Here is a 14,440-nt window from a genome sequence, read left to right as displayed (position 1 = left end):
ATGAACAGAATCAACTTTTGGAGAACACAGATCTCCTTCCTTCCTTCTTTCACATAATGGTATGAGCCAAGTCTTTCTTTGCATGTGATTGGCCACATGGTGTGCCCCCCATCCCTACCTGCATAGATTCTCAGCAGAGCCAATAACAATTGGGCAATTAACAATTGACATTATTAACTGCCGTATGTGGCCTGCAGGCTGGAAGTCTGGCACCCCTGTTGTAAAATACTTTTTTTTAAAGAAACTCAGGGGAGCGTTATTGTAATACAAGCCTTAAGTGTAGTCTCTCTGTCCCCCTCTCTGTCTTTGCTTAACAGAAACCAACCAGGAAGAAAGTTGTGAGAAGCACTTCACACACACACACACACACACACACACACAGTTCTTTACTGTCAGGTGCCATGTTTATTTTTAGCTTTCATTTATTGTGACAGTCCGTAGTCTGGACAGCTCCGGTCTCAGCTGATCCCCGCTCCCCCTCCGCTCCTATCCTCTCACTAAAAAAGGGCCATCAGCTGTTCTCACCTGAGTCTCTAGCACCGCCCCGTTGAGCTCACTGCACCACTCCTCCCCTGCAGCCGCGCCCGGGACCACACCTCCTCTACAAAAGTATTTCCTCCTTCTAGTGCAAATCATGTGATTGTCTCACAGGGTCAAAGAAAGCTCCTCCCCCAGTGTTCTTTTCTTCTTAGTGGACAGGAAGAAAGAAATGACATCTGCACCCACAGCTGTCCTGTATGTAGATTTTCAAAAGAATAACAGGATAGATAATCCATAAAAGATAATCCATTAAATAGTTATAATAGTTGTTAAGGTCAGTTAATAAGAGTTTTTGAAGCTGCTTCAACCGTGAGTACTAAATTTGAGCAAACTGGAGTGACTCTTTGAAAGTGAAAGTAAGGCTGCTTAAGGAAAAAAACGACAAAATGGCTTCTAATGTATCACAGTCTGAGCTGGACTGCACCTGCCCTGTTTGTTGTGATATATTTAAGGATCCTGTTGTCTTGCTGTGTGGTCACAGCTTCTGTAAGTACTGTCTTGAGGAGTGGTGGAGGCAGAGTAGCCTTCAGGCTTGCCCGGTCTGTAAAGAAATATTTCCTATGTCTCGGGCACCACGTAACCTGGCACTGAGAAATCTCTCTGACAACCTGAGAAGAGAGAGGAGTCAGGCTGCATTAGCATCTAAGGAGCTCTGCAGTCTGCACAAGGAGAAACTCAGACTCTTCTGTCAGAATGATCAGCAGCTCATCTGTGTGGTTTGCAGGGATGCAAAACAACATAAGAAACACAACTGTGTCCCCATCAACGAAGCAGCAGAAGAGCACAGAGTAAGCAGTCCATGGATATTTGTTTTTAATTTGGTAGTTAACAAAAGTTAACAAATGTTTTTTAAATAATCTAAGTGAAACCTAACTAAGTGATCTCCCGTATACTATGTAATAATTATTCACTTTATTTATAGACTAAAATCAAGATTGAGGTGATGCACTTAAAGAGCAAACTGGGGACGTTTGAAGCAGAAAAACTCAGATATGATGAAATGGCTAACCACATTAAGGTAAGTTACAGACATATAATGCTATTGAAGCTAAAGCAAACATTGTATCTTGTCTTCCATCAGAATTGTGTTTCTCCTCAGCTCCAGGCCCAGGATACAGAGAAGACCATCAAAGGAGAGTTTCAGAAGCTTTACCAGTTCCTGAGAGCAGAGGAAGCTGGGAGGATAGATGCAGTGAGGAGGGAGGCAGGACTCAAGAGTCAGACAATGAACCTGAAGATCGTAAACATGACTGCTGAGATCTCCTCACTTAGAGACAAAATCAAAACCTTAGAGGGGGAGATGAAAGCTGGAGACATGGCATTTATGATGGTATATGTGGTAATTAATACTTTTGATTTAAATTTTGCCATCTAACAAAATCTGAAGTACAGATTTTAAAAATAATTTCTTTCCTCTTTATTTGATAGAACATCGAATCCACTATGGAGCGGTAAGTACAAGAAACTGCTGGTTAATGATGTATTCAAGTATGAAAATCTGTCCATCATAACCACTCACTTCTCTTTGAGTGACTACATGTGAACAAAAAGGCAAAATAAATCACATAAAAATCAACGGCGGTGCATTTGATTTGTTTTGTTTGGCCATTCTTTTAGATCTCAGTGCACACTCTCAGATCCAGTCACTCCATCAGGAGCTCTGATCGATGAGGCCAAACACCTTGGGAAACTGCTCTTCTCAGTCTGGATAAAAATGAAGACTCTAATCCAATACAGTAAGCAAAATATTGTTGTTTCTGACTCCCCTTTTTGACCTTATATCTGAAGTACCTGGGACTTTTGCAAGTACCTGTTGAATGTTTTCATTAAGTAAAAGAACAGGGTGTTGTACTAAAACCTTTTATTTCTATTTCTTTACCTAATAGCTCCTGTAGTTATGGATCCCAACACTTGCTCCCAGGGAATGACTGTATCAGAACATTTGACAAGTCTAACATCATGTGATTCTACATTATTTCCTGAAAACCCTGAAAGGCTGGATGGTTCAGATATTCTTGGATATGAAGGCTTTAGTTCTGGAAAGCACAGCTGGGATGTAGAGGTAGATGGTTACTGGACTGTTGGTGTGGCTGCTCAAACCAGTGTTTCTTATTCTAAAAAGATCTGGGGCATCTATGTGTGTATTTGCACTAACATTCTGTTTGAACTTACACCAGAAGAAATTGACAAACAGGTAATGGAAGATTCATTTCCTCAGAAGGTCAGAGTGAACTTAGATTATGACAAAGGAATACTATCATTTTTTGACCTTGGCCGGAAAGTGCCCGTACGTACCATCAGATACACTTTTACCGAAAAACTCTTTCCATACTTTCACGGTAAGACAAAAATTCTTCCACCTGAATTGTCAGTAGGGATAACACAAGTAAAATAGACATTCTGCAAAACTACAAAGTCCTCATAAAATAAGGACTCATTTGAAACTCTCTTTTTTGTAATGTTGTGGATATTTACAATGTAACCAAAATTTTCAGTGATTGAATGTAATAGATATACAGTATTTCCACAATGCCCCATATTGTGGCTAATATCGGTCTACATGTATACAGAGTACATGAATGAATGGTTATGAGGTAATACCACATGACAATAGTGTACGACAATCTCGCTCTCTTTTTCAGTCTTTTCACCACTAAAACACTCCCATGTATGAATCCACAGCCGTGCTGATACTGAATCTCGGTGGTATTACAGCTGGAATGCCTGCTATGTTTTTTCAACTAATGAAAGAATGAAGAAAAACAAACAGAGGGGCCAAATTAAAAGAGAAAAGGGATCGAGAGAAGAAAACACTGAGGGAGAAAAGGGAAGAATGGAAGAACGGGGCATACGGCTTCATTTAGTCTGGACTCCTCTGCATGTTTTACACGAGTGTGAGTCTGCTTTTGTCAGAGCTAATGAAGGTTCGAGATGGAGAATGACTGACAAGCCTGCTTAACTGTGGTTGTGAGGGAATTATGTTTGAATTACTTTAATTTGAGAAACGTGTATTTTTCAGATTTATATGAAGGGAATTTTGCTTTTGCTATTTTGAAAGTTGTTTTAATCATCAGTATATTGTTCATATTTACTGAGTTAAAATTGATTTGTAAATGTACAAACCTTACTGCAAACTCAATTGTGTCAAATTTCAATTTCTGGAATAAAAATGTGTTTCCTCTATGGTTTGTTGTTGTTGTTGTTGTTGTTGTTTACTCACACTGTTTTCCCTACACAGTCAATTTCTTTAAAAGTGTAGCAACTGTTTTTCTCTCTCAAAATCCCCTTTAAATAATCAATCATTTGATATTTGAACAGAGAACTGAGCCACTGAGCAGAATATGTCAAATGTTATTTTAAATGAATTTCTCTTTAAATCAAATCTGAGAACTTTCAAAGCTCAAGCCGTTGTTTTTGTAAGTTCGTGGACATTAGTGTTGTCCCAAAACATTACAGAGAAAATCAATAATTTTTTTTAGCACCAGTTAATTTCCTTAAATAAATTAAGAGGGACATAAATATAATCGTTGTGTGTATATTGTACATGGGATTCAAACATGTAGGTACTTTATGTGAGTGTGCTGTTCATAAATCACTGCGCACAGGTCAGAGGTAAAGAAGCACCGAACTAATGAAGCAGGACAAAGATATCAAAAGTGGAGCAATGATGTTTATGAGATTGACAACACGGCTCCGAGCAGGAGTGGTAACAGTAAGCAGGTCACAAGTTTAGATGGGAATAGAAAGAAAACAAATGAGACGAGCAAAGGGAGGGGAGAGATGTGCCAACTGCCCTGAGGTTGGAGACATAAGATCTATAGTACTTCGGACCAGCGCCTCTGTAGTCACACTTGGCTTGGCTTCTGAGGAGATGACAGTGTATCTCAGTGTATGTGCTCAGTTGGTGATGAAAGAGTTGCAAATGTGCAATACTGTGCCAATTTTCTAAAGAGCCCTTGTGGAGATTTAGATTATTTATCATGTAATACCATCAGGTATCATTTGAGTGACCTCAGATTCAGTCTGCAACATGGAAATGACCTCAAACATGCAGGTTGGTCCTGAATACACTATATGAATAAAATGCCTTATGAAAGTATTGAAAAGTACTAGGCCACACCTTTTGATCTTTGAATCCTGGTCCTAATGCCACAACATCAAGCACCTAACCATACACTGTGCCTTTACAAATATTTGCAAAAGAATGGGTCATTCTAAAGAGCTCAGCAAATACAAGAGTGATACTGTAATATGATGCTAATATTGCCCGTAGATAATCCATTATCAAGTATCAAGTCGTATTAGTGCAAACTCAGCAACAAAGTTACAGAGCGGGTATTGTTATCAGCATAAAAACTGTGCACTGGGAGCTTCATGGCATGGATTCCATGGCTAGGCAGTTCCTATAAGTGCAATGTAAGTGGTCCACTACTTTTGCCCTTGTAGTGTAGCTTGAGCGACAAGAAGAAGTTCAGCAACAGACAGTATGGTCTCCACAGAGCCGTGTGTAGTCCCAGACTCACTGAGTCAGGCTCAAACTACACAAAGAGAACTAAGACACATAGAAAAAGCCACAGAACAGCTTAATTATATGCACTATAAATGGGAGCAAATATCTGTTTTTCTAATTTTTTCACAGTATTATTAAAACCTGACTTTTTTTTTCATTAAGAGCTTGCAAACCTTTGCTCAGTGTGCACAAATGGATAGATGATGGACATACAAATCAGTTAAAATAAGTGGTGGAATAAGAAAAACAGCTATACGCACAACAACCTGTATGCACACGCTACAGTTACTGAAAACACCACAGCAGTCAGTGTACATAAAGTAATATATAGATAAATGAGCATGAGCATGGAAACACACGTGTGCACTCTTATGCGGTTGTTTTTCCATCTGCTCCTTGTTTTCAGGTCCTTCTTGGTCACTTTTTACTCTTGTTATTGTGGTCTGGATATCTTCAAGAAACAAGACTCCGAGTATAGGATGTTGTCATCTCTCTCTCTCACCTGCATTATGTTTCGTTTGGAGGCAATCACCGAGAAGAATCTGAGCAGTACGTGTCCTCAGCAATCATAATCATGAACTCCCCACTGGTCTGATACACACACACACACACACACACACACACACACACACACACACACACACACACACACACACACACACACACACACACACACACACAGGCCTGATTGCTCCTCAGTCTGGTCTGTATAATGTTATAGATGCAGATTGAACATGCCAGTCAGGACCTCACAGGAGGACACTGGGAGGAAAAGTGATGCAAGAGAGGAAAGTAATAATTTATTAGAAAATCTGAGTAAAATGTAGCAATGAAAGAAAGTTAGTGCCAAATAAAATCTTTCTCTGACTAAAACGATGCTAGACTTTAAGAGACTGGACTTTCACCCCGTAATAAATGATTAACAAACTGTTTTGCAAATGTTGCTTCTTCCTATCTGTAACATAAAGGCGCACACTAATACACACACTTAACGCTCGTTGAGCTGCGATATTCAAGTGCTCTGATAAAGTGCTGTCTGGTGTTCTCTCACTCTCTAAGCCCCCTGAGACTAGATCAATACTCACTCAGCGTCAAGTTACTGCTAATGTCTTCATGTTTTTAACCAGGCAGTGTGTGCATGTGGTTAGTGAACCTATGTGTGTGTGTGTGTGTGTGTGTGTGTATGTCCCCCTGATGTGACCCAAGTTATAATTATCATTAGATGTCAATGAAAGTGAAAGGAAGAGTTAGACTCTCCAAAAAATCCCCAAAGTCCTGACCCACAGCGCCCCCTAAGGACAAGTATTGGAAGCTGCAGCTTTCCTGAAAGATTGATTTACTTCTGTGAGAGGAAAGAAGCTCAGTTAACTTATGAGAAATTCAATGGTTGACTTATATTTGAGAATACCCTTATCTCTTCCATAATTAGCCTACATTCATACCTATAAATTACAGGGTCATACAGAAGAATATTGTAGCAATATATGTCCTGAATCAATACTATAATCAATATAGTGTGGTTTGCAGGATTTTAAATAAAAGGATGCTCTGTTTGATTAGGTGTCTGCACATCAGACAGGAAACAAATAGAAAAACTTATCAAGAATCCTGGCTATGTAGTCAGGTCTGAAGAGAAGAGAGTCCAGCAGTTTATGGAGAGATGAATGCTCTAGGAGCTGAAATCAGTTATGACCTCCCCTGCACATCTACTTCATACCCTTCAGGTTGTCAACAGTAGCATTTTCAGTCGAAGACTGCAACTCTGAGCATCCCAGGAGGTCCTTCATACCCACTGTGATAAGACTGTTTATAGAAAAATAATTATATATTTTTATCTGCATATTTCCCTGCTGGCAAATATTAGTGATTGACAGTTTTATTCATTTATATGTTACAAACTTTATTGGGAATTTATATTGTTCTGCTGTTTGGGATATGTGGTGTTATGTCCGTGTTGTAGTTGCTGTGGCAATGTAATTTCCTGCAAATGATTAATGAAGGATCGATCTATCTAACGGGCAGAGAAAGCACAATATGCATTCTTACATATCAGGAATAATTTTACATTGCAGTCGAAAGCCACAGAGCAGTAAGCTTGGTAAGTTAGTAATCCTGTGTCCTATAGGTTGCATCTTTTTTTACCTACTACAAAGATTACTTTAACAGTATTTCCAGTCCAGGAAGTAGACATAAAGCAATAAAAATGCTTTGGTTCTTTTAAGAGAGATCACTGTGAAGTCAAATGTGAAGCCAAATGTTTAGAAGAATTGACAGAAATGGACAACCTGGATAAAAAATAGAATTAAATTGGGTCGTCGGAGATTGATCAAAACCTCTGTAATGGTCTGATTTTTTTCTAGATTTCAGGAAGTTGGTTGCAAATAATGGCCAAAACAGAAAAAATAATGGCAGGTTGAATGAAAAAGACTGAATATACACTTTCAATCATATTCAGAAGGCAGGTGGAAGTCCTGTACATATACAAGCTTTGACTGTTATAATAAAAAGAAGTGTTTTTCCACATTCAGCCATTCTCTGATCTCACCTCCACCTCTCTTTATCCGTCCCCTCATCTCTTCATCCCAATCAATCTCTCTCTCTCTCTCTCTCTCCCTCTCACTAATGCACTCTTTCATGTGCTCTCCTATTTCTCTCTCTCACTGCTGCCCTCTTTCCCTCACCCTGATGTCTCATGGCTCTTTTGTAGGCCCTCTACATTTTTGGGGGTAATGTGATCTCCCCTATTCCTCCCCAGGGTGGTCCACTCCTCTCATTCAAATAACAAGGTCAGGCTGAATGGAGTTGGTGAACAGAGGAGGGACAGTGAGAGAACAAGTCTCAAAGAGAGAATGGGGAGAAAGTTAGATGACGGATATGTAAAACTGCCATTATATCTCATTTGTGTTCATTCGCAGGTTATGCTACAGGTAGGGTGTGCATAGAGTGTGCAATGTGATGCATTGCATCATGCAAGCAGAGTGTGTGTGTCTTAGCAATGTACCTGTACCATCTGTTAGATCCCATCCAGCAGCTGCTGCTGTTTTCAGCCTAACAAGGCAGGCCGAGTATTTTCCCAAATAAGTATTCCATTAAAATCTACCTTATCTTTATTTACACTTACAGTGTAACAAAACATACTTATTTCATGTAGTCAGTACAATTTTTCATTAGAGTACTAATATCTAGTGCTTCACATTTCAAGCCACACTTAGCCATTCACACATCTCTTTTCACACTCAAACAGATGGATGTATTTAGAGCTCTGCCGATATATCGGTCAATATTAGCTATTTGTTAATATATAAGTATCAGTATTTAAAATCGTGGATGAGAGAGATAAGAAACACCTTGTTCATCAGAGGTAAACTTCCCAACTTCCCTGTTGGCAATAGATCTGTTTGGAATACCGTGAACTAAACAACCGACTGATCGCAGCAGAGCGTAAACAAGTAATGCATGACTTACTTTAACAATAAAGCAGGATTCTTGTTAAAAGCATTTTCACTGTATCTGAAAGAAAAATGAGTCCTGCCTAAGATCACTTCGGTGTGCAGAGACCAAACACCAACCTTGCTATTAATGAACTCTCAGCTTTACTTCCTGAGCAGCAGCTGTTTAGATCTCTAACTGCGCATTATGTCTTTCATTTCTTGTGGTACACCAATGGCATACGATACCTTTCAGCCCCCCACCATCCTAGATGCTGGATGAACGCGATGAGAATGATTACAAAACAGTAATGTTACAGGCTATGAAGCCAAATTAGCAATTAGTAAATGCATTCCACATTAAACATTGGTCATCTGATGTACCGCCAATGTAAACATAATAATTTGCGCAGCTTTAAGATTGCTGTCAGAATTAACTTTATTGATGTTTTACCACAATTCAGTAACAAGTTTCTCTTTCTGCAATGTTGTCAACTGTTTTACTTGGATTTCCACATAATGAAACTACAATAAAACAGGAGGATTAAGATGGCATTAGTGAAAGTCGTGCACAGGCCAGTCAGGGTTTAGTATTATTGCCACTCTGTTTATAACAGCAGATCTTACAAATAAGGATTTTAAGCATACAGAATGAAAGCAAATTTACTTCCAAAAAGAAATAATATGTAGTATTATTCCCTGTGTTTCTGTGCTATTTTTTCTGTTTTTATTTCAGTGCCTTTTTCTTGGTTTGCTCTTACTGTGGGTTACTATCTTACATATGATAGACTCACGTTTACCTCTTTTTCTACCACAGGCTGCCATCTTTCTTTCCCCATGCATGAACCACCATGTTTCCTTACCAGGAGATGAGTATGCACATCCACACCCATACACACACCTATGCACACCGCTGCAGTGCCCCAGGCAGCACTCTATAATGTAGATGCCCCAAAGGAGCATGGGTAACTCAGTCCCCTCTATCTGCCAACTGCTGTGACACAAAGAGGCTCGCATTACACACACACACACACACACACACACACACACACACACACACACACACACACACACACACACACACACACACACACACAAATACACACACAATTAACCACACAAGCTCATGCATTTATACAAGCACATACTCCATATTTTAGCTCTGGTTGTCATGACGCAGACACATTTCAAGCACATAATCAGCCAAATTTCTTTCATTCAAACCTGAAGCCAAAAGAGCGAGGATTAAGAGAAGAAAAAAGTGAAACCGAGCTAATGTCCTAACACACTGTCAGGAACGCTTTAAGGCATCGTACACACTCACCGCTGCACACTCGCTCACACAACAACACAAACCACCCATTTGCTTTTTTACCAGTGCACACTGAGAAAGTTCCAAGGACAAGTTACCCATAATTAAACGTCAAAAGCTGCGTGTTCAAATGAAAATCATTTTCACCCTCACTTGTCACCTCACAACGTGCAAATGTGTTTAACAAAGTCTGTGTTTGTGTGTCAGTGTGTGTGCGTTTGAGTTTAAAATTGTTGTTATTGGCTGGAGGAATGAAGTTCAGCTCCAGTTTGGCTGCAAGCAAACCTCAAACACACACACACACACACACACATACACACACATTGGTCTGCTAAAATGTACAGAGGGAATGCTGTGGTCACACCTGGGAATGCTCTTTCAGCTAACCTGCCGAACATTTTCTCTCTCCCCATCATTTCCTCTCTTTTGCGGGGAAAAGTAACATATCAAACTGACTTTACTTATGTTTACTTCTACTTTAAAGCAGAGCTTTAGATGTAGGAAGAAGTGTAAAAAAGGAACCTTTTGTTTGTGGGGAGAGAAAATCAGTTCATGGGCATTCAGATTCTGTCTAATGTATATGCACTAACACATCTAAAAAAAGCATCCATCATGCATGCTATAATATATATTATAGAGCACATATTTTCTACACTGAAATGAGATAGTTTTTTTTTTCAGTTTGTGCTGTTTAATAGAAATATTTGCTCAAATAATGTTCTTAGTTTTTTGTTTGTTTGTTTCGTGCTCTTATTTCTTAGTTCTGTGAAAATTATTAACCCCCGTCAGGAAACTGTCATAACTATGAAGTAAATATTAAATTAAAGCCAGGAGATGGTTGCGTCACAGCATGTGGACTGGAGACAGATTTTCTAACATTTTCTTTGTTCTGTTGTAAGGAAATCACCTGACACTGAGGTTTACACTGAAATGAAACATATAGGAGCAGTACTGATCATCAATGGGAGTTCCCTTTGTTGTGTTATGTACTGTTGTGGTCAGATGTTCACACACACTCATCATAAATGTCATATAGCTTATAATTTGGGGCTTTGAACGATTTCTGCAAACTGTCCTTTTTTGAGGGTGAAACGATTATACAGCATACATCTTTAATTAATTAAAAAAAACTATAATTGGGTGCACAAGTTAGATTTTTTTATTTAATTTTGCTAACCCACACACAATATATACAGGCTCAAATACATACATACACTCATTTAAATCCTTTAACATGTGGTACAGAAGGTTCTACACTGCCGTGTAGTTCGAAAATGACTATTAACCTCTGATTATTGATCACGACTGACTACAATCGAAAGTTTCTCTTGGCCAACATAAAAGAGACTTGATTGACTCGCTGGATTGAGAAATACTGAGAACAATGGGAAAGTCCAGGAATCTAAGAAGATCTAAGAAGAAGAAATACAAACTACAACAAAACTATTGTATGTAAGTACATTCAAATGTGTCACCACTTTGGAAGAAAGCCCAAACTGATCCTTGGTGGTTCAGGAGGCTATCATGAACAGGATCATGAACCAGTGTTACTATCCACAGTGAAGTGAGTTTTACATTGCCACTGATGGAGACGGTGTTGACCGGGAAATAAGTCCTTGCCCTGAAATCTACATCTTTAGGCTTGACTAAAATTTGCAGCTGCTTTTTATGTTGTTATGCTGCTTTTTAAGTTGTATGACCAGATGAGGCCAAAAATTAAACAGAATGAAAAGAAATATGTTTGGAGGAGTAAAGGTGAGGCTTTCACACCTAAGAACACTCTACCATCAAGCATGGTGGTGGCATTTTTTGCTGCCAGTGGTTCTGGAACATTGCACAAAATGGATTTAATAATGGTTGAAATTTGGACACAGTTTAGACCAATAGAACAATAGTTCATCAGGAACCCAATCACTTAAAATGAACTCTACCAATTCGTCTAAGAGAAGTGGTCAAATATCCACGCAGAACTATACCAAAAGCTTGTTGATGGATACCAGAAATATCTTATCGAGGTGCAACTGTCTTAGGAACGTTTAAACAAATATCAGTGGAGGTGTATGTGTATATATGTACTTTTTACCCTCGATTCAAACTTGTGTGCCCCGGGGAAAGGAAAAAAGCTGTTAAAAAAAATTAGGTACCCCAGATTACCATAACACTCATGCCCATAATGAGTGTACGTAAACTTCAGACCATAACTGTATGACCCACACATTTTGTTACAATGGTGAATGTTCATATTAAAATTCGACAAAGTTTCAAATAGTCAAATAAAGTTAAAAGATTGGGACATTGGATGTCAGTAAGAGTGAATATCTTTATTGTGGTTAACTATGAGGCACAGCTCTTGCTGTGAGCACAGAAGCCACACCCACCTCCTATTCAAACCTCTTTCATGTAGGAACAGCCAATCACAACAAACTCGGCTTAAAAGAGAAGCTAAAGCTGCTAGTTTCATGCACAGGATGAGCTAAGGAGCTGCACCAGTGCGCAGTAAATGATACATAAGCATTATTTTAATCTGGAAGGCACGGAAACTAACTGTAGTAGTATTCAGGAATAAAGATCTGGAGCTGGAAATAAGAATAACAGGTCCCCTATAAGATATTACTTCAAATTATTTCCTCCTGTGTTATCTTTAGTTACTTAAATATTAACAAATGTCTTGTTCTTGACCTTTCCCTCTGACCACAACAATTAAATGGAATATCATTGTAATAATAGTGCTGTGGTTTCTGTTAAGTATACCCGGTTATAGATCTCCTATCTCTCTCTCTCTCTCTCTCTCACACACACACACACACACACACACACACACACACACACACATAATTTGACGATTTAGCACATAGCAGACTGCTATCACAGAGTGTAGGATGTACATAATCTCACAAAGTGAATTTTAATTCTGATTTAATTAGAATTAAAGTGGTTTTAAGCCAGAGTTAATGGATTTAGACGGACTCTAATCCTGGTTTAATGAATGCTGGTTTAGTGTGCTGCTCGCCCCTTTCATCATCCTAGACATTGGACCACTGCAGTCCAAGTGGTGAATTAATCAGCCACTTTTTGGTAAGCGGAGGATGAGTGTGTGTGTCTGTATGTGTGGTCTTTGCTTTGGGAAACATGTAAGGAAAGAATCTCTGCTAAATTTCTCTGTATAAATTTGTGAAAATGTTTCATCTTTTTCGACTTTAGTGCAAAGCATTTCTGATTTTCTTTCCTAGTTGTTTCCATGATGTGTGTGCGTGCGCACATTCTTCACCATGTTCTTGTGGGTGTGTGTTGCTCGCTCGCTCTCCATCCCTATGTAACTGGAGCCCACCCTCCCCTGTCAAAAATAAAAATCATTTGTCCGTTGCACGAGTGTGTCCATTAAAAATGCATGGTGGAGGGAACTGGGGGACACTGGGGAAGAAACGTGATACTCGACTCTCCGGAAGGGCATCAGAGTACCACGGTGGACAAATGGCATCTAGAGAGAAAGAATGGGATGGAGAGGGAGAGAAGTGAGGGAGAGAAGGGTGAAGTGAATGGGTAAGTAGGTGGGCATTGTGTTCTTCTCCTGAACAGCTCGCTGCTAATGGGCAGACGTAACGACTTTTGGGGTCCTTTGCTCTTCTTGTAGGTATACAAATAATCACACCACACAGATCCATCACGTCACTGTTATATTATATCATGAATAAGCCAAGGTCTTTGCAGATGTGTTTTTTTTTTTATTAAACTAGTACAGAAGCTCTTCTAGATTCCAAAACAAATACCAAGTCAAGAGCTCTACAGTAAATTAGAGTTGATTTCTTTCCCCTTATCGCATGTGTCTCTGTAATGAGAGACTGTTTTAAGGCCAAAACACACAACGCATGACAGCAAAACGTAGATTGGGGCTAATTGAACATGCACTGAATGCTGGGAAACCCCAGAGCAAACTAAAAAGTTTGTTAACTACTGTAAGTTGCTGAAAGTGAGGTCAAATAACCCTCTGTTTGACTATAGAGTGTGCAAACTGCTCTGCTTTTGTGCAGGTCCAACTGAGGACACAATGTTCAAGTGGACGGTGCAGTACTTACTCGTTTTAAAATCAAAGGCCAGGGCTGAATAGGTAGGTTACTTTGTGCAAATTTGCCTGTACAAGCTCATGAAAATGGAACATTATCGCTACTGCACATGTCTTATTCAGCACGGCAATACAGTGGGGCAAAAAAGTATTTAGTCAGCCACCAATTGTGCAAGTTCCCCCACTTAAAATGATGACAGAGGTCAGTAATTTGCACCAGAGGTACACTTCAACTGTGAGAGACAGAATGTGAAAAAAAAAAAAAATCCATGAATCCACATGGTAGGATTTGTAAAGAATTTATTCGTAAATCAGGGTGGAAAATAAGTATTTGGTCAATAACAAAAATACAACTCAATACTTTGTAACATAACCTTTGTTGGCAATAACAGAGGTCAAACGTTTACTATAGGTCTCTACCAGGTTTGCACACACAGTAGCTGGTATTTTGGCCCATTCCTCCATGCAGATCTTCTCGAGAGCAGTGATGTTTTGGGGCTGTCGCCGAGCAACACGGACTTTCAACTCCCGCCACAGATTTTCTATGGGGTTGAGGTCTGGAGACTGGCTAGGCCACTCCAGGACTTTCA

At 39.4% G+C, this 14,440-nt stretch overlaps 1 protein-coding gene across 2 annotated transcripts; it reads left to right on the top strand.

Annotated features, from left to right (window-relative positions):
* Positions 1–704: 704 nt before the first annotated feature.
* Positions 705–3,680, top strand: LOC147312467 (zinc-binding protein A33-like). 2 transcript variants are annotated; one of them, XM_086263905.1, is made up of 6 exons: positions 705–1,328; positions 1,463–1,558; positions 1,640–1,870; positions 1,969–1,991; positions 2,158–2,276; positions 2,427–3,680. In XM_086263905.1, the coding sequence occupies exons 1-6, from the start codon at positions 927–929 to the stop codon at positions 2,933–2,935; spliced, it is 1,380 nt and encodes a 459-aa protein (XP_086120031.1). In that variant the 5' UTR covers positions 705–926; the 3' UTR covers positions 2,936–3,680. The 2 variants fall into 2 exon arrangements, with proteins under 2 accessions (XP_086120031.1, XP_086120030.1); XM_086263904.1 differs by having other exon boundaries at positions 1,463–1,870.
* Positions 3,681–14,440: the final 10,760 nt, after the last annotated feature.

Source organism: Aulonocara sp. 'chitande type north' Nkhata Bay, linkage group LG15 (assembly GCF_057382095.1).
Source record: "Aulonocara sp. 'chitande type north' Nkhata Bay isolate Kocher_YH1m ecotype deep benthic linkage group LG15, A_spYH_male_GT1.1, whole genome shotgun sequence".
NCBI classification, from domain to species: domain Eukaryota; kingdom Metazoa; phylum Chordata; class Actinopteri; order Cichliformes; family Cichlidae; genus Aulonocara; species Aulonocara sp. 'chitande type north' Nkhata Bay.
This window is presented reverse-complemented; position numbering and strand designations above follow the sequence as displayed.